The sequence below is a fragment of the Ammospiza caudacuta genome, chromosome 5 (genome assembly GCF_027887145.1).
Source record: "Ammospiza caudacuta isolate bAmmCau1 chromosome 5, bAmmCau1.pri, whole genome shotgun sequence".
In the NCBI taxonomy this organism is placed as follows: Eukaryota; Metazoa; Chordata; class Aves; order Passeriformes; family Passerellidae; genus Ammospiza; species Ammospiza caudacuta.
The window spans coordinates 28218592-28238590 of record NC_080597.1 but is presented as its reverse complement, the minus strand read 5'-3'; the positions used below and the strand labels follow the sequence as shown (position 1 = coordinate 28238590).

The 19999-nt window shown below is 47.7% G+C and overlaps 1 protein-coding gene across 2 annotated transcripts; it reads left to right on the top strand.

The window, feature by feature from the left end:
• Window positions 1-633: 633 nt before the first annotated feature.
• CBX7 (chromobox 7) lies at window positions 634-16602 on the top strand. Of its 2 annotated transcripts, none has more exons than XM_058805398.1 (6): window positions 634-844; window positions 2151-2194; window positions 6160-6225; window positions 6750-6816; window positions 7416-7755; window positions 9758-16602. In XM_058805398.1, the coding sequence occupies exons 1-6, from the start codon at window positions 776-778 to the stop codon at window positions 9901-9903; spliced, it is 732 nt and encodes a 243-aa protein (XP_058661381.1). In that variant the 5' UTR covers window positions 634-775; the 3' UTR covers window positions 9904-16602. The 2 variants fall into 2 exon arrangements, with proteins under 2 accessions (XP_058661381.1, XP_058661379.1); XM_058805396.1 differs by having other exon boundaries at window positions 9755-16602.
• The last annotated feature ends 3397 nt before the right edge of the window (window positions 16603-19999 follow it).

Genomic DNA, 19999 nt, shown 5'->3' with positions numbered 1-19999 from the left:
TTCTCACTTTCTTTCTCTCTCCCCTGCCCTGCATCCCTCCATGCCCCTTAATACATCTTTTCTCTCTTCCTTCTCATCTTACCCTTTTCCTAAAACACGCTGCCATGTACTTGTGTAGTCAGTCAGAGACTAACATATCAACTACCATGCCAAGTGTGTCATTTACTAGTAAAACTTTCTGATCGTTTGCTGGCCCTCAGACTTTCGTCGCCGCTTTCCACGGCGATCACTGACGAATCCCGGCTGCTTCCTTCCCCCAGAAGCTGATCCGCTGCGGGCACCTGGCGCTGAGGCACCTGCGGCGGCGGCTGCCCGGGCAGAGGAGGCGCTCCGGATTCCTGCCGCAGCGCCGCTCCCGCCTCCTGGCTCTGCCGCTTCCCCAGCCGCCGCCGCCGCCGGCACGCGACCGCCGGGGGCCGCGTTCCTGCGGAAAACGCCCGCAAACGCCGCGGCTCGGCGGCAGCAGGCCGCGCTCCCTCACGGCGCCGCTCACGGCGCTGCCCCCGGCGGGAGGCGGGCCGGAGGCGGCGCGGCCGGGGCGGGAACCGCCTGAGGCGCCGCTCCCGCCTCCTTCGCTCGCTCGCTCCCTCCCTCCGCTCCTCACCCCCCGCTCCCGCCCCCTCGCGCGCGCGCCGGGGAAAACGTTGCGCAGGTTCTAAAGCGGCGGCGGGGGCGCGGCCGCGCGCGAGGGGGCGTGTGAGGGGGAGCGGCGCGGAACGGCGGGGAACGGCCGCCACCGGCACAGCCTCGGCCCGCCCGCTCGCCCGCCCGCCGCATGGAGCTGTCGGCCATCGGCGAGCAGGTGTTCGCCGTGGAGAGCATCCGCAAGAAGCGCGTGCGGAAGGTGGGCAGCGGCGGAGCGGAGCGGGGCGGGGCGGGGGGAGCGCACCGGGACACCCCCGGCCCCTCCCGCCGCGCACCGGGAGGAGGGAGGCGTGGTGGGCGCGCGCGCGGCCGCCCGGCCCCGTCCCCCGGTCCCCGTCCTCGTCCCCTCACATCCGCGGGCGTCACCGGCACCTGCCCGAGGCTGGCGGGCGGGGGACACACGTGTTGCCCGTGAGGTGGTGCGGGCCGAGGCGCCGCTGCCGCTGCTGGGCTTCGGCCTCTGCAGGATGAGTGCTGGTGACACCGAACGGGAGAGCCCAAACCGGAGCGGGTTTGGGAAAGCTCCCGTGACTCAGTTTCCCCAGCCGTGGAGCGCTCCCGTCCCCTCAGAGTTGCACGGATTAACCTGTAAGCGTGCAGTGTGTAGAGATCCTCCGGTGGAAAGTTCCTTATAGGGCAGTGTTTTCCAGCCTTGGGAAGCTGATGAGCCCCCCAAGCGGAAAATGAAACTGGTTCTCTGCCTCGAGCACCCGAGTGCTTCCCTTGCTCTGCCTTTCCTGTGAAGGTGTCTGGCTGCAGCAGCGGCTCTTGGAGAGTGGTCGTCCTGCATGCACAAAGGCCTTTGCCATGCTTTGGGCAGTGCTTAGCAAACCCCTCAGTATAACATTAAATATTTTGATAGTTTTTCATGTTGCTTGCAGAGCCCTTGAATGCAGCTTCCAATCACAGCACTTTTTTGTTTTTTTAATCTTAGAGTGAAAAAAAAAAAGATAGCTCTGAACTTCAGCTGTGAGCTGCTGAATGCTTGGGTCAAAAGGATGAGTGCCTGTGATGGATGGAAGAGTGTTTGAGTATAACACGTAGCAAATGGAAAAGAACATGCCAGAGATGCTTCATAGGTTCTGATATACCATGTTTCTTCTCTCTGCTTAAAAAAAAAATTCATCTGACATTTGCTCCTGGCTTACATCTCCTTCCTGCATTTATGTGTGCTGACTTCTCGTAGGTTTGCCTGTGAATGTGTTCATGGTTCAGTCTTGCTCTCTGGTTGGCTTTTAGTGTTCTGCCTGCAAGCCTTCTGCAAAGCTATGCTCCAAGCTGATGGTAGTACAAGCAAGCTTAAACACCCCTCTGTGCCCAATTTTTGGAGAAAAATATATATCAAGTGTAGTTGAATGGGGAAGTGACTGTGTTTTGAAAATAAAGTGATGGGAAACAAGCTTTTTGGTTGCAGAGTTCAGTGTGTTGATTGGTTGCATCTTGTCCTGTAGCCCATATTTGGTTCCATAGTTCACCTGTTTTCTTCTGCCTTTTTTCACCCTCAGGGTAAAGTAGAATATTTGGTGAAGTGGAAAGGATGGCCCCCAAAGTAAGTTGTGTTTACTTGTCTGTTTTTTCTTTAATATTCCATAATAGCTTGCACTGTGTCTCTGCAATTGAGCATTTCATTCATAATGGGTAATGGTTTGTCCCTCATTTCAACAACAATAAACAAAATCAAAGAGCCACAAACCAAACCCAACTCCGTTTGTGAATTGGCAGCTAAGGAATACAAACTGCGTGCCAGTCTATTCTGACTGGGTTTTGCCACCACTGAAATATTTCATTGAGATGCTTTCTAGATACAAATGTTTTTAAATTTCTTATGAGTTCAACAAAGAACCCAGATTCTTCTGAACTTGGAATAGCTCCTGCTTTTCTGAGTCAGCACCAAGAGGACCCCACTTTATTTTTTGAGCTGTCTGCAGTCTTTTAAAATAGAAAACGTCTTGATGGTCTTGTCTTCCTCTTCTACTGCTTCCCCTCTGCAATTCACCAACAAAAAGGGGCAATGTTTCAGATTTATTGATTGTGGCTAAATGCAGGTGACCTTTGTTCCTTGAAAATTCCCGCCATGCCTTCATTTCCTTGTCTGAAACCTCCTGTTACTTTGAGTGCCTTTTCTGCTTTTGTTTTGGTTGCTCTATTGCAAAATTGAAGAAAAGTTTGGGTTTTTTTCAGCATTGCTGTGCACTGTTTACAGACACTTCTCTCATTAAAATGCAGCTGCTTCTGAAGAAGAGTGATTTCTCTATGCTTAAGCAGTCAGTGAAATGCTTTGAGATTAAAAGGATTAGGCAACTGGAGAATATTACTATGTCAGCTAGCAGTCTAGTGGAGCAGCCTCCTGGCCAGCCCATATGGGGCCGTGTCGTGGCTTTTCTGTTTGTGCCCGTGTGTGTACACCGGCCATGTGTGTGGGTACAGCAGTGTTACACACGCGGTTGCTCCGTGTGTTGCTAAGCAAAGGAGCCGCTTGTCACAGGTTCATCCTCGCAGCTGCAAAGTGGGGCCCGCCAGGGTGGTTCTGTCAGGCTGTACCTGGTGTCCAAGAAGCTGAAATGTGTTCTTGGGTGCCCAACTGTATACCTAAGGCCATGTGTGAAGATAAGCAGCTTCCCCTCTCTGGTGGTGGTGGGAGAGGGTGACTTTATTCTTGGGAGTTCTGCTGTCAGAGAGTAACCTTGTGCACTTGTTGAGCACCAGCTGCCCTGTAGCATGGGTCACTTGCTGGACTGCTTCAGCCTCAAATAGCCAAGTCTTACTTAATCACTGATAGAGGGTGGGAAATGTATTTGGAGTCTGCAAGACCTCATCCCCTCTTGGCCAGAATACTGATGTTTATCCCATTCTCCTTTCAACAAACGCATTGAAGTCCTTCTCTTGTAAAGCCCCTTGCCAAGAAGGTGGGCTGAGGCACGGCGTAATGTTTCTTGGACAGGGCGGGCCTTATTCTTAACTGCTGCCTGTCCTTGTCCTGTGCCTTGGAATACTGGGGGAGACAGAAACACTTTTGGGAATTGAAAGCACAGTTCCCCTGGGTGCAAGGTGATGTCAGAGTTCTCTTATTTTGATGTATGGCATGTCCATGCATCTTCCTTCTTCCCCCAAACTCCAAATCTGAAGACTGTTGTTTATTTTTTTTTCCTTCCTCCTGCCTGCCTCCACTTTAACTGTGGCCTCAGTGGTTTGAATTACTTAAACTCAAGATGCTCAGAGCATTGGAGTCATTTTCATCCCACTAGCAGTCTCTGTTCCTTGTTTCTAAACATACATATGCCCGTGATGGCATGCAGCACCACAAGCTGTTTGTATCTTTGTGTCTGTTTCCTCATTCCACATCATTCCCTTCCTTAATTACCAACCTTGTTGCATTGCTTTTTGTAATCTCTGTACCTATTATCCCATCATTAGCACTGGAAGTATTCATGAAAGGGAATAAGGATAGGTCAGTAGTTTATTGCTTTCACATGCAATTCACATTTCACTTTTTTTCCCCTCTTCTTAATAAAAAATTCTTATTCATGCCCTACACCTCAGATTTATGGACTGCACTGCAGGAGTCAGGGAATGGAGGAGTGACAATCTGATTCTATCTACAAGCTTGTTTACAACTTGAGTTGGAGTTAAAAGGAGGGGGAAGAGGAGGAGTAGAAGGAGGGGGAAGGAAGATCATATGATCTGTGTTTTCCAGAGTGCCTGCTCTCTGCAGTTTGCTGCAGCCCGGGCTGTGTGTACCCATACATAAAGCTCCGTGTGCGCGCGCGCGTGGCAAACTCAACCATGTTTTTTTTATATGCAGTGTTTTGCCACTGCAGCGAAGCCAGAATCTGAGCTGCAGAGAAGAAGGCAACACCCACCAGGGTGTTTTTTTTAAGCAAATCCCTCTTCTTCTCCTGCCTATGAAAAGCAATCCAATGACTTTTTTTCCCCCTTGTGGTGTTATTTTTCTTAAATTTGTAGGATGTGTGCCAGAATTCCTGCAGCTGGGAGGAAACCTTCCTCTTTTCAAACAGTATCTTGGCTTTGACAGCTCACAGTCAGGTTGCTGCAGGAGGCATGAGCAAAGGAGGGAGGGAGAGAGGGAGGGATCAGCTCATTATGAAGACATAGCTGTTCTTAACTCTCTGATGTACTGTGCACCTTGGGATATCTGAATGCCATATTTTTATTTCTCCCTTTTGTAAAAAAAATTATTTTCATTTCTAGACCCATCCTCCAGTACTGTTCCTGTATTACAGTATTTTTCTTCTCTCTAATGGAGAGATAAAAGGGAAAAGCATTCCCAAACCACCTCCCTTGTGTACCCCGTGTACCCCATGTCCTCACATGCAGTCCGCGCTTCATCCAGAAATGTAAACATCCCAAAATGCTTTCTTGCTGTTTAAAGGCACTGATACAAATGCACCCTTTTGCATCTCTGGTCCTCCTCCCGGGGGCCTGGGATGAGCTCTGCCTCCAGGCCCGGATCTCACATTTCAGGAAAGTTGGGGTTCTGAGACATTTGAGGATTCAGATTTGCTTTCTTGCCTTAGAGTTTCTATGGTAGAGACACAACACCCATCTTTTCTGGGCAAGCATGACCCCTAAGAAGTAAACATGCCCCAAGGACCAATTGGTGATTCTTTCAGCTTCCACAGTGGGAGCATTTTGCCTGCTTCTCCCTAGTGTTAAGTGCATCTGTGCTCTTTGGGAACTAGTTTTGGAGTTGCCTGCTAGGTGGGCTCAGTGCTTTCCTGAGCATCTGATTCCTGTCGCAGCTGTCTGGCTGTGGAGGAGGGAGCTGGGGCAGTGAGTGACGCCGTTCCCAGGCTACTCGGGCAGCGTGAAGCCCGTTCGGGGCAGTGTCGGTGCCCTGGCCGCGGTGCGGTTGGGGTGCTTCGTATCCATGAGTTCCGCCCGATAGGAACCGAGCAGGAGCCGTTGGCAAGTGGCCGTCAGCTCGCCCCGCGGCCCAGCTCCCAACATGTTTGGTTGAACGGCATCAGTGGAAAAAATTAAATTCTTAAATGAATCCCTTCAGCTTCAGTGATTAGAATTAATTAATAATGCAGGTGAGAAAGCGTACTTACTCTTCGAGCACTCTAAATTAAGAGAGACCTATTTTTCAGAAAGATGTATCAGAACGTGCCTCATTGTTCCATGGGGTTTGTGGGATTTGAGGGAGTGCTGCAGATGAGACCTGTTTAGGCACGGACTTACAAACAGTTTGTGAGTGTGTGCACAGGCTTTGCAGCCAGTGTGGAGGGGGCCCTGGGGAGGAAAGTCTTCCCCGTTTTCATACAAAGAGCCGCTTGATGCTTGGCCCTGCCTGTTTTGGGAAGGGGAGGTGGTGTCTGTGGGAAGCTGGGGAGGGAATGGCTGGGATTCCTCAGAGCTCTCGCAATGTTGTGGCAGACCCCACCGACCCTTGTGAAGACAGTATCCAGGGCTGCAGCACACTAGTAGCAGGCCTGCAGAGAGAATGTTTCATTAAAATGTTGTTTACTTTTTATTCCTTATGTTTTTCTTCAGATACAGCACATGGGAGCCAGAGGACCATATCTTGGATCCTCGCCTGGTAGTGGCTTATGAAGAAAAGTAAGGACACATGTTCTTTCTCTCCCTGGACACAGGAAAATAAATAGTGTCTTTATTTCATTGTATGCATAAAGTGCCTCTGTTATCCCTACTTCAGTCAAAGATGAGATGTGTAGCAATCAATCCTGCTTGATTTTTGTACCCTGGTGTTGATTGAGGTGGAGAAGACAGGGTTAAAGCAGCTTTGATTGGCACTCTTCAGGAAATGAGGCCAAGAATAGGCAGCACTGAGCCAGAGAACAATCAGACTCAGGTTTTAATCGGGTCCAAAGCTGGACTGGAGTTATGTGAGGTGGGAAGTTTCTCTAACCCATCCTTGATTAGCTGTGTCAGAGAAATTCCCCTATTGCAAGGTTTTCACTTCTACAGGAAGCAATTCTGGGATGTTTTCCAAGCTCACACTGGTCACCATTGGATTTTATTGAAGGAAATTGAGGGAGCTATGCTGCAAAAGATTGAAGTCCCAACTAGGTTTTATGCTGTGGTATTTAGTACTCAGTTTGATTTGTATTCCTCTTTCACAGGGAAGAGAGAGACCGTGCATCAGGGTACAGGAAAAGAGGCCCCAAACCAAAGCGCCTCCTACTGCAGGTAGCCTCTTGCTCTTCTGTGTATTTCTAACTCCTTAGCTGCTCTGCTGCTCCCCTGCTCTCAGTGAGGTGGAAACTGTCTGTTTGCTGTTGCATGGACAAAACTGGAGGTAACAAGCTAACATCATAACATGAAATCAGTGTTTAGGCAGATAGTTTTAACCTGTTAGCTGAAGAGATCTCTAATTTGTCTTTAAAAAAGCAAAACAAAATAAAACAACAGCTCTTTCTCTCTGAACTAGGATTTTATAAAGTGTGAGCTTGGGTACTTGCAGGTTACCTGGTTTGTGTGCTCTTTTTATTTCATGTTGAGCTTGGGTTTTCCTTCAGTCAAAGATATCCCGTAGCTGGAAGCAGAGTTTCAGCATGCTTTTACTGTTGCCAAGCAAAGCAGCCAATCCTAGGAAGCAGATATTAGGAAGAGCTTAGAAGGCAGTTGAAGAGGGGAGAGAAATGGTCTTGTAGAAGCAGCACACTTTATCCTAGCTCATCTAGAGGTTCAGAGACTGAACAAAGAATATTTTCCTGGTTCCCGGTGGGGAGCCCTCACTGCATGATCAGATGTCTGCTCTGACCCTTGCTGCGTTGGTGTCTTGGCAGCGGCTGTATGGCATGGACTTGAGGAGTGCTCACAAGGGAAAGGAGAAGCTCTGCTTCTCTCTTGCACGGAGGTTTGGAGGAGGAGACAGTAGCCTGCCAGGGGCCAAGACAGGGCAGGCAGAGTTCCCTGAGAAGACTGGGGGTGCAGTCCTGCCATTCTCTCTCCGGAAGCAACGCAAAAACCAGAAGTACCTACGGCTGTCAAGGAAGAAGTTCCCGCGCATGGCGAGCCTGGAGAACCGAAACTGCAGGCACGACTTCTTCCTGAATGATGCGGTGGGCCTAGAGGCCAAGCAGAGCCCTGAGGACTGGGAGGCCACACAGCACACCAGCAAAGAAGGTAAGGCTAGTCACCCTTTGGTGAAGTTCTGGGGCATGTCAAGGATATTCTGCATACTTCCACCTTGGTTACATCCTCCTGGGATTGTGGTTTAGGTCTGGCCCGTATTATGTCCCTCTTGTTTGCAGGTTTCTTTTTCGTTTTAGCAGCACAGATTAATTTTTTTTTTGGTCCTGTTGGCTCTATGTAGTCTTACATCCCAGATACCCCTCTCAGTGTTAGAAAATGTGCAGAAGATATTGCAAGTTTTCCTCCTCTTAAAATTTCCTCCCAGCAGAGGTGACACACAAGTGTGACAGATGAACTCTGCCTCTGTCCACATTATCCACATGTGCTCAGCCTGCTGCTTGGCTCAAAGGACTTTGGCTGTGGACAAGCTTGGGCAGCAGCAGTCCTCTCATAGTGCTGCTTTAAGAAGCATACAGGAATGCTGCTAGGAACTCACAATATACTCCCTGCCCCCTCCTTCCCTTTCCTCTCCACACCCCTCTAAAGCCTCTTGCTATAGAGCTATGTGAGAAAGGGAGAGAGAGATGAAGTAAGCATGGTAACTCCTGCCTGATCCCACTGAGTAGGCAGTATGAGTGAAGACATGGGAGATGTCCAAGCACATTTGGCATTTTGGGGAAGGATACCAGTATCTTGTGCAGGAGGGTTGTGGGATGTGTGTGTTGCTCTCAGTTACCAGGGAAACTCTATCCATGCATTATTAGAGCTTCTGAAGGCGTAGCTTTCCTGAGGAGTGGAAAACTGGGGCTTGTGCTGCTTGTAGTAGCTAAGGGAATCCTGTTACTCCTTGCTAGGAGTAGCTGTTAGCCAGGCTGGATTAGGCAGGATCTTAGGGAGAGGCTGTGTTCTGGGCATCAACTCTATTCTCTCCTTTCTGGGAGAGACTGGAATGGTGCTCAGAATCCAGGGAGGCAGCAATGGGAGTAGCACAGAGGAACCCAGTGTTACATCCTGACGGTGAGGAAATGTGTGGGGCTGTTCTCCCCAGAAGTGTGCAGCACTAAAGCGCTTGGGGATCAGAAGAGTGAGTGGCACTACAGAATTGTAAAACTGTTTTTGTTCTCTCCTTGACACACAGCCTGTGTGGAATCCCAGTTACTGTTAGGGGGAATTGGACTCTTTCTGGGGGGAAAGTAGATACTCCTGGTGTTTGAGACAGAAGCCAGGAAATACACTCTAAAGGGAGCCTTGTTCTTTGCCCAGGTTGGGACAACAAGGTACATAGTGGACAGGTAGAGTGACAGGGAGAGTGGGTGTTTTCCTTCCTCTCTTTTTACATGGCAATCATTGGGAGCTGTGGGGGAAATAGCCTTTGGGTGGCAGATGGGGCTAATAATTATTCTTATAGTGAGAAAGTGCAGGGATGCTTGGGTTTCTTGTATGGAGCTGTCTGGGAGCAAAGGAGGCATATGAGAAAGGAAGAGCAGCTTCTCTGTGGAGCACTACTGAGGGATTTTTGAGAGCATCACACCCAGGCTGCATTGCAGGTGCAGTACAAGGCATTTGTACTCCATTTTGTCTCCCTTTGACTCCCCTAGGAGTATCTGAAGAGTGTGTGTAAGAGATTTTAATTTTTGCCTTTTCAGCAGGGTAAGGCGTTTAGAAGACAGTGAGTTCAAACCAGGGTGAGTGTGCTTTGCAGACACAAAACCAAATTAGAGGCTGAGATGGGATGAGGGACATGGGGGTATTGTGGATGGCTAGATGAACTCAGTGGTTTTACAGGGTCTTTTGGCCTCTGTGTAGGCTGCTCTGGTACTACTATGTGTCTGGACACCTGAGCCTCCATTTTCCTTCAGCCTCTGAGGGTAGGGCTTGCACATGTTCTTTCTTGCTTTGTACATGCAGAGTCAGTAGAGGCTGATTTCACCTACAGTTTGTCAGAAAGGAGACCCTTTTTCCATCTTTCCTTCCCTCTCCCCTTCCTCCTTTCTTCTCCCTCACCTTCTCTGTTTCACTAACATGCTCTTATGTGCCTTTCTTCCTGCAGCAGATGTGGATGCCAGTCTCCCTTGGATCCCCACTGTGCCCCCCAGTGAAGTGACAGTGACAGACATCACGGCAAACTCCATCACCGTCACTTTCAGAGAAGCACAAGTGGCTGAGGGCTTCTTTCGAGACCGGAGTGCGCAGTTCTGAATCTCTGTTTGCAGTGCTCCCCAAAACCAGTGCTTTTAGGGTGGGGCTAGGGGAGGCTTCCATTATCCCTTAAGAGAAAAAAAATTCAAAATGTCTCCTCTTAAAATGTTTACAGAGACCCTTTTTTTTTCTCCTTTTTCCTCTTTCAGATACGCAAAAAAGGGCAGTGTAGGGGATGTGTATTTGTCATTGCTTTGTCCAGCTGAAAAACTGACAGCCCTTTCCCTGGCAAAGACTCCCCTCCTTGATGTGAAAGCAGCAAGCTGAACAATTCGCCTTTTATCCTGTTAAGTGGCGGCAGCTGCATTTGTGGGGAGAGGGCATGTGGAGGTGGAAAGAGAGCTGGATCTCTAGCCTGCTGCCTTGTTCTGCAATTGATATCCCTTGGATAAAGATACATCTCTGTACGTTGCTCTTCCCACCTTCCTCCTCCCTCTCTTCCTGCAGCAGTGAGAGGCGATGGATCCTACCTGTGTAGATAACTCCAGCCTGTTAAGACTTTCTCTCCAGTGCTGTTTTCCCTGTGGCCTGCTGTCAGGACTTCAGCAGCGTATTTGCCTGTCTGTGGTAAGTCAGTCTTTGCAGCCTGGGTCCATATAGGCAGCAGAGCTTTCTCCCTTTGATCGTTGATCATGCGGAAATTCTGCAATGCATCTCTGAAATCCAAACTGGCAACATAAATTCAATTTGCCCTCATTAAAAGCTCAGAAAGCCAGCATAGTTGAGACATACCATTCTCTATATGCTAAACAGGATTTGCAGGCTTGGCTCTGCTGCGTGAGGAATGCGTGAGGAAAGCGGGGTCTTCTTACCCTTTGCCAAATTCAGTATTAATAACAAATCCTGCCCTGAATCTGTGGTAATAAGTTCGTTGAAAACTGACTCCTCTCCCCTGGGAGGAGGGACTAATAGGACAACTGAAGCATTGCCTGGCACTGCAGAGATATCCAAGATACTGGCACAGGCCCAGGACTCGGGAATTGGACAGAACTGAGCTAGAAATGGACCTTGATTAGCAGCAAATTCTGTTCTTGGATCCCATAGAGAGATCCAAAATAAACAACATGTGGGGAAGGCATGTATTACATCTGAGGAGGGGAAAAATTTCTAGTTCTTAGTAATGAGAATTCTTGGATTGTGCTGCCTGAGTGATACATTTCCATGACTCCAGTATCCTCACAGTATCTGTGATCCTGTACTACTTTACTGATAGGAACTTCCCCTTGGAAGGCTTAAAAATCTTTGCCAAGGAAAGTGGTCTGCATTTCAATAGACCCGCCTGATCTTGCACTCAAAAATGCCTTGTGCTGGACTGCCTGTGACACTTTGAGGTTTTTGAAGAATTGCTGTATTTTGAGTTTGTAGATTAGCATAGCATCTGTTCTTGCACATGCATGTTCTCTTCCATTTTTAGAAGCAAATTTTTTTAAATAATTTAATTTTTTAAATATAGACCTTTTCCAACGGAAAGCAAGAAAAGTAAGGTAGTCTAAAGTGGGAACTGTGGGACAGAGTGCTGCAGGGTAACATTGGCTACTGTCATGATTACTGTCCTCAAATACTATGTTTCCTTACTCCACCCCACCTGAAGCATCTCTTATCTGCTGTATTTATTCAAAATGAAGCCAGGAGCCTTCTTAGCTCTCAGATAAAGACACCTGTGGAAATCCTCAATGTGTTTGTTTGAGGGGCTTGGCCCCTGGCCTGCAGAATTTGGGAGCTCTAGGGTTTCTGGTCCTCCAAACATTTACTTATTATAAAGTGCTTGGACTGCCACTGTGGGTTTTTACTAGAAGCAATTTTTACCTCATTTAGGATATGGCAGCTCAGTGTAGATTTAGGAATTCCCCTTCCATCTCAGAGCTGTTGGAGCAGGTCTGTCTTTCATGCCATCAGAGCAGTTTCAGGATTGCTGGGAAGATCCTGAATTTCTGGACTGACCTTTTGTCTGTAAAAGAAGTAAGATGGGAGTTTTATTATGGAGAAATCGGAGAGGGTGAGAAGTGGAAGCTGAGGGGGAATTATGTGGTGGGAGGAAGAGTGAGTGGGAAAGAAGCTTGCAATAGCTAGCAAGGGCAAGCTGATGAGGTAAGCATGCAGACGCAGGATGTTTGTTGAATGTGGGTGTCCAGAGCGAGGCTTCTGTGTCTGGAGTTGCACCCTTTTTTGCAGGATGTGGGGTCAGATGGTGTTGTTACCATCACCCACACACCCCCTCTTCCTGACATCTGCCAAATATGCTGAATACCTGCATCTCTCTTCTGTTGTGACCAGTGGACACACCACATGGCCCAGTCCACTCTTGTGGGCTGGAGCAGGTCAGGTAGCGATGGTTGCAGAAGCGTAGTGTTTGAGCTTATTTTTTAAAAAGTCTTGAACTGCAGCTCATCCTGCTAAATCTTCATGGCATTTATAGGATCTGTTTTCTTTATTCTAATGCAGCAACTGCTGCCTTTGTCATGTCTTCATCTCAGTGTACAAATGCACCAAAAAAAGCTTCCTATTTACTAAGTTCCTGGCTTTGGCTGACATTGGAAGCAATCCTGCAGCAGGAAAGAGCTTGTCCTAATAAACTAGATTTCCATCCTCTGCTTTCCTCTCCACTCTCCACCTGACACTTCTCAACACTTTGTTTTGGCATTTTTCTTTAAGCGTATTTTCTTTCTCTTGCAGTGGAGTTTTCAAAGACCTGTGGTGGTCTTTCAAAGAGGATCCACCCACAGCTTCATATCTTAATCATTTTTCTGGATCAGGCTATCTAGTGTTCTGCTGGTGACTAATCATCTTGCTACACAAAGTGTGGAACAAAGTACCTGGCTGCCATGCTGCTGTGTGTCAACGAGGAGCTAACCATAGTGGGGTTAAGACACAACAAGCTGCGTGTGCGTGGGTTTGGAGAGAAGGGTGTGAAGAGGAGTTTGTGGTAGGAAACTAAGCAGTTACTTTGTTGGCGTGGACTTTTTTTTTGACATTCATGAATTCTTGTTTATCTCAAAGAACTTTTCAAGAAGATTTTTCTCCTGATCTTTTTAAAATGTGGCTCTGTTCCACATTGTCTGCGAACATATCACTGTAAAATTCCTTGGTAGAGCTGGTCTTCAGGGACTTTAAAATTAGCTTTATTCCACCTCTGCAGGTGTAGAGAGGGTTTTACTAGTGATGGAAAGACAGGTTGTCTGGGTTTGTCTCTTCTCCCCAGTACTGTCCATCTGCCAGTTCAACCCAAAACCTGGCAGTTGAATTGGGACCTCCTGTGCTAACATATCATGAAAATCAGATGCTGTGTTTGGATCTTTGTTAAGCATTCCGTTTGATTAGAGGAGCCAGAATAGCATCCAGCTGAAGCTGAGTTTAATAATTCTATTTGAAGCACAAGCCGAGAATAGAAATGGGCTAGCTCTCCCATACCTTGTTTGGCTCCATGGCTGTAAACAAGAGAAATAAAGTTCAGCCAGTGGAAATTACTGAACTGTACACAAGAAACAACCTTCTCAGAGAACTGCTCTAATAGTCATTCTTAGAACTGTTTCCATGTGAAAATTTACCAGCAGTGTTGGGGGACAGAAGTGTTTATTTTATAGATCTTGCAGTGAACTCACTGTATGTGTGATAGACCTGAGGGACTTCATGAGACTGGAAAGCCTTTTCTGTTAACACTGTGTTTAAAAAAAATCTATGTGGAAAGAACTGCCTCTGTTCCTGGATGGTTATAAACTAGATATTATTGCTCTGATATACAAGTGATGCCTTGGAACAGCAAGTTTTAACACGTTAATAGTGGCATTAAGTAGCCTCCTGCATGCTCCTTATTGTCTTGCGTTTGCTTGGGGGCCCTTCTGCTTGTGAAGTCAGACTAAGGTGATTTTTTTTTTCTCTTTATCTTGTTTTTTTTTTCCAAGCAAGATCAGGATATTATTGTGAGAGCATTCAAAAGCGGTTCCATTTGCCAAAATAAGCCCAAATTTGTTAGTGAATTGACTCTTGTTTATATCAGAGCTCAGACATAGAGAAGCTTATTGAGAAATGAATGGCTTTTTTTGTTATTAGTGTTGTGAAACTGTCCAGAATTGTTCTTCTGGTGTTTTGTGACTGGATGTATAAAATTGTTTGTTCACCTCACAGGGGGCCCTCGGTCCCAGTACTGTTTCATGCTGTACGCCAGCTAGTGCTGCTTGATGGTTTCACTGGAATAGAGAAGGGAGGCCTCACACAGGTCAAAATGTAGGCAGGGTACCTCAGGCAAGTCCCTCTAAGGTAGCCACAACAGAGGCTGGGGTGTGGAAGACAGTGGGGGCTGCCAGCCACATCTATGTATTAAGCAAAGCAAAGTCTACCACCACCTCTCCACCTCTTCCTCTCCTCTCAAGCTTTGAGCTTTTGTTTTCAGAAGTAGGGAAAGTACAAAAAACTCCCTTTCTAAAGCGAATTGGTATCTACCCATCTTCTGTTCCTCCCTGGCTTACCTGCAGCCTAGGAAGAAGAGGGCGGTGGGCCTTTCTGGGAAAATAATAGGGACAAATGCTGGTCAGGAAAGGGAGGGACAGAGTTGCCTTGGAACTGCTCTCACTTGGTGGTTGAGGAGGGGCCTTTGGGTCAGCTGGCAGTTGAGAGAGAAGGTGTGTTGTAGGCAAAGAACTTGTAGTGAAACTGAGCCCTTGCATCTGTGAGTGGAGTTCTGAATGGGCCTGCAGAGAGGTGAGTGCTGCATTTATGTATCAGTCTTCTGCCATTTGGGAATGCAAGGGAGATCTGTACATTGAGAACTTGCATAGGGCAATTTCTACATAAAATTGTAGAGCATTGGAACACGTTGCTTTTGCCATGCCTGTTGTAAAGGTTTTCCCCAAGGGCATGATAAACTTGTTTTGAGAAAATAGCTTATGATCAACAGGCCACAATGTCCTGTGTCTGAACTTACTGTCTTCACAGAGAAGGTATGAGCTTCTGGGTGTCAAACCACCTGGATTCCACACACAAAGGTGGTCAAGGTAGGAAAGCTCATAAAAGAGCCCCCGGACAACTGGAAGGAGAGAGAAGCAATCACTTAAAATGGAATTCAGACCCTTCAAATCCTTTCTGGTAACTAGCACTTGCTGTAGAGATGACCCCATTTTCTCTTCCACTTCTTTCTCTTTCCCCCTTAACTTCTTGAAGTGCAGGGAGCGTGCAGGAGATGATCCCTAATTAACCATGAATGGTTGCGGTGCAGGGCTCCATGAAAGCATTTGGGGCTGCTGTGGATTGCTATAAAGTTGGGATGGGGTAGAATTCCTAAGAATTGGAACCTCCATCACAGCTTATCTCATTACTGGGGTATCAAAGTTTTGGCTGGGAGGGGAATTTTGGAGGAGGAGGAGGAGGTGGGAAACCTTTTTTTATTATTGTTGGTTTTTAACCAGAAAATGTAGTGTCAGCACAAAGAAGCTTTTTGCAAATCTGTCAAAATGTTAAGCAGCTTTTTTTTGCTTTTAAATCTGAAGTATGTTTTGAAGCACTTTGGAAATGCAAAGCACTAGGAGTGCTAAGTACTCCTTATCGTCTGTCTGAAAGTGGCATTTGAAAAGCAAAAGATGTATCTGTTTCAGGCTGCTGGCTGCTCCTTCTCCAGGGCTGCCACCCTGCCCTTTGCCTCCCTCCCATGTGGGAGAGTGTACTCCCCCATGCTGGGAGCAGAGGGTTCCCTAAGGGAGGAGAGCAGACCTGCTAAATCCCTCACTTGCCTTTGGGATGCAGGTTGGCTTCCTCCCTCCCCACCTCCTTTGATCGAGGAAAGGGAAAAGCAAAGTTGAGTTTCAGTTTGAGTGGTCCTTGTCTGGAGCTCTGACTGTTTCTTCCAGCTCTGGAGACATCTTCATAGAGTTTCCTGTCTGAAAAATTGCACCTTATTAGCTTAATTGAGGAACAAGGAGATGTCTGTCCTTCTGCAGGAAGTGGGGAAGAGGAAAGGAGGGTGAACCAGGAGCTGTCTTCAGTAGCTGCTGGATTTTTCCAGAGGCTGTTTCCACACCTCATCTCCAACAGAACAGCAACAAAAGACCTAAAATAATTTAGATGAAGCTTTTGTTCTGTATATCTCAAGAACCTTTTGAGCAGGTTTAGGGCAGAGAGCCCTTTTCTCTCACCTAGTCAGCTCTACAGCATGGGGGACAACGCCCCAATTCCCTTGCTGGGTGTTCAGCACCAGCGTACGCACATGGTTAGAACACTTTTGCACGCTGGCTCACCTCATTTGGTGTGCTCCCTTTCTGTTGCAGGGGGAAGATGGGGGACAGTGGGCTCAGTTAGAGGGGAGGGTCCCTGATTACTTTTGTTCCTGTCTCTTCAGTTGTTTCTGTTGTTCCTGTAAGCACGCTAGAGTATTGGAGTCTTTGCACACAGAAAGCTTCCTTTTGCACAGAATGAGCTTCTAGCTTTTGTACAGACTAATTGAATGTATTTGGGGAGGGGGGGAATAGGGAGTAAACCAATTCCAAACAAACCAATCAGAGTATAATGCCTTTTCTGAGCGAGTATGTGCTGTAAAAGGAGATTGTAATAGCAAAGGGAGGGCAGGCTCAAGTATAATTTGACACAAAGTGTGGTTTTATTTTTGTACTGATATGGATAAGAGACTGTACAGCATCTATTTATTTAGATGATTTATGTGGTAAATGTTGCAAACAAAATTATTAAAATATTAAATATGAGAACTGACATTTACCTCATGTTATGTTTGTGTGGTCATTTACCCCCACCTTGCTTTAATTCTACAGCTGAATTATTTTCCAACAGTCACAACTATTGGTGTATAAACATGCAGCGCAGCTGGAAAAAGAATGGAGAACGTGCATGTGTGCGTGAGGAAGATCAGTAAAGAAGGATTGATGAAGAATGGAGCCTGCAAAAGGCTGCTTCTGACATTACTCGTTACTTTGATTAGAGGAGGTCAAGTTTTTATTAATTTTTAACCCACTGGGTAAGCTAGAGCTGTCCAAGGCTGACCTGGGATGATTGGTCTTTGATGAATTATAATTTTAAGAGGAGAACACTGATGGCAGAGTGGCTGTTGCTCTGGGTTTAGGGAGTTCTCTACATCCTTCATGAGGCTGCAGTGCCAGGACAGCTCTGCCAGCACCAGGAGAGTGCTGGTGTGCCCCACATCCTGCATCTCATTGGAATGGAGAAAGTCTGCAGTGAGACCTGGGCTGCCAGGCATGCTCTGCTGTGCTTGCCAGCAGGACAGCAGTTCTCCTCCAAGCCAAAGCCTCCAATGGTTTGGCCAGCAAGGCTTCCAGGGACCTCTTCAGGAGCACAGCTGCTCCTGGGTACAGTGTGGCCCCTGGTTCACCCCAGGACTTAGCCAAGGAGCTCGAGTCCTGGAACTGCTGATACTCCATGGAGGAAATCCCAAATGTCATTTAGTCCACTTGGGTGCCTGGCTTGCTCCTTCAAGGTGTGTCCCACTCCATCCCCTGTGGAGGGAGAGGCCAGGTGTTTATAGAAGTATCTGGCCAAGAGAATGGGGCTGTCTGAGATAGCTCCAGTAGATGCAATGTGGGGGTGAGCCCTGCACCGGAATGCAGCTATGGCATCAATCACAGAACAAGTGGAGCAAAAGCAGAGGGGGATGGGATGTGTTTCCTGACTCAGCCATGGCTCAAGGCAGCATGGTTAGGTCCTTGCCTGTGTTACCAAAGGGCTGTCAGCATGCTTGCCTTGAGCCAGGGAAGCTGAGCTGAGTGATGGCATCAGAGCAGGACTCCAGCCAGCCACTTACTTTCTGGCAGCAGCTAGAGGGTCAGGTGAAGCTGTAAGAAACTGCAGTGCAGAGTTACGGGAAAGCCTGCTCTGGAGATTGTGTCTTCCTACCTCTGCCAAAGCTGCAGAGGCTGGCTGGTACTAGAAACAGCTTGTCCTTTTGCATGCATGTGTTGGCTGGATTAAAGGTTAATCTGGGCAGTCCTTTTTTTAATAATCTGTTGCTATGCCACCCCTCTGTTCTGTGCAGTGCAGCTGACTTGCCTTGCACAGCTCTCCCCATTGGACGCCTGAGAACAAGGGCACTTGGCAAAAGGGGAAACCACAAGGGTTGAGCAGTTGGATGTTCTCTGAGAAGGAGAAAGTGAAATGCAGCCTGTGTGACCCCTGTGAGGACAGTCTCTTCCTGTCTGTTCAGTGCCACACAGCTTCCCTGCCCTTCACAACATTTTGCTTGCCGAGTGACTGCTTTTGAGATGAGAATGAAGAAATCTGGAGGACTTGTGTAATCATGCTGAGCCAGTGGCAGCCTGGGCAGCTGGGCCTGCTTTGGGATCTGCTAGGCAGGCCCCAGGGATGTCATAGCATCCCACTGGTGTAGGCACAGCACAAACCCCATGGGCCTTCTCTCTCTGCTGCATCAAAAAGTTACTGCTCTGGAGGGCTGGTTGTTCTGGCCACTGCTTGGGCCATGCTGAGCCCCCTGTACCTGGTGTGCAGGGTCAGCTCCAAGGGACCTGCCTTTGCCTCTGTGTGCTCCAGAGCTGCAGCAGGGAAATCCCAGCACACATTCACCTGGATGCCCATAGTGCCAAGGGTTTGGTTGGAAATGTACACAGCATTGGCTTGAGGGGCTGGGCTGTGTGCAGCTGTTCCTAGTATAGGCGAGGGACTGACCATTTGCTTTCCAAAGTCTGCTGCTCCTAACAGTGACCTCACTGGAGTGAAGAGCAACAGAGTCGCTAAATTAACCCTTGGAGCTTTTCTCCTGGAGATAAGTGCTGCTATTCCTACCAGGTCCACAAAAAATGAGCTTGGAGGCAGCTACTGACTTTGAGCAGGTAAGTTTCCCATTATTAAGTGTCATTTCAAAAACACATAAAAACTCTCTCACACCTGCTGCTGTCCCCCATGCCCCTACACCGCTGACTAGGGGTTTTGATGTGAAAGATGTTGTTGCTCTCCTAAAGCTTATTGCTTCCAGGTACTGACTTCCTAGTTAGAAGTGCTACAGTGTATCCTATGGCACCAGGGTTTTGCAGGCAGCGAATTGCAAGAAAAATATTTTATTTCAGTGTCTGTAGTGAACAATAGCTTATTCAGGGAGGGCTGGCTTCCCAGGTGGGTTGGGATTTTTTTAAGTGTTTTACTAGAAATGTGAATGAAACAAAGGAAATGCCCAACAATGTCCTGAACAGCTGGATATTCCGCTACTATTTTGCTTTGTGAGAGTACAAGGTAGATGAAAGTGTTAGGACATACCTGTGCAATGGCAGCTCGCAGTGATTTGAGCAGTGGCTGTGGCTGGAAGGAAGGTTCTGCTGACAGGTGGAAGGAGAGAATAACTAGAAAGAGCACATGGAGCCCTCTGAAAAGCTGCTGCCCCTTCTGGTCCATGGATCACGGTGCCTTTTGCTCCTGTCCTGAGGTGAGCTATGCTATTTGTGACCCACACATCTGTTTTGTGACAAGGCCACCAGTCTTGGTTGCTGCACATGTGTTTGTGTAGCCATGTAAAGACTTTTTCCTCTTTTGATTTAAGGGTGCCTGCTTTTGGGAGTGGATGATGTTGGTGTTCGAAAGCTCAGTTGCTTGACACTCAGCTACAAATGTAAAAGCAGTTGTTTAAACAAAGTGAACAGTAACAAACACTAATTTAAATGTGGATGGTGTTAATGAACACTTAATGTGCAAAGTTAAAAAAGTGAAAAGCAAAATGCAATGGGTGTGATAGACTTGTTCTTTTGGAGTCACCTTTAAGCATATGAAGAACTGAGATTAAAAAAAGGTGGTATCTGGGGAAAAGGGCTGCTCCAGAAGGACTTGATCCACTCCAAGTGAGAGTCTTGGACTTTTGTTCTTGCCTGGTCTGCAATGCCAAACACCTGAGTAAGGACTTCTTAGAGCCTATTCTCCAAGTGAGGGGTATGACCTAAATGCAGAATTAGCAGTGATGAAGCATGCTGTGTTTCAGTCCCTGACTGGGAAACACGTCCTTCTCTGAACTGGTCACATGTCCAGAACCAGGGTCTGTGTGGTTGTCTCCATCAGCATCCAGCAACCTCTCCACCAACCCCATTGCCAATGGGGATATGGCAGTGGGGAGCACATCCTCTCCTGATTCACCTTTCCTCCAGGC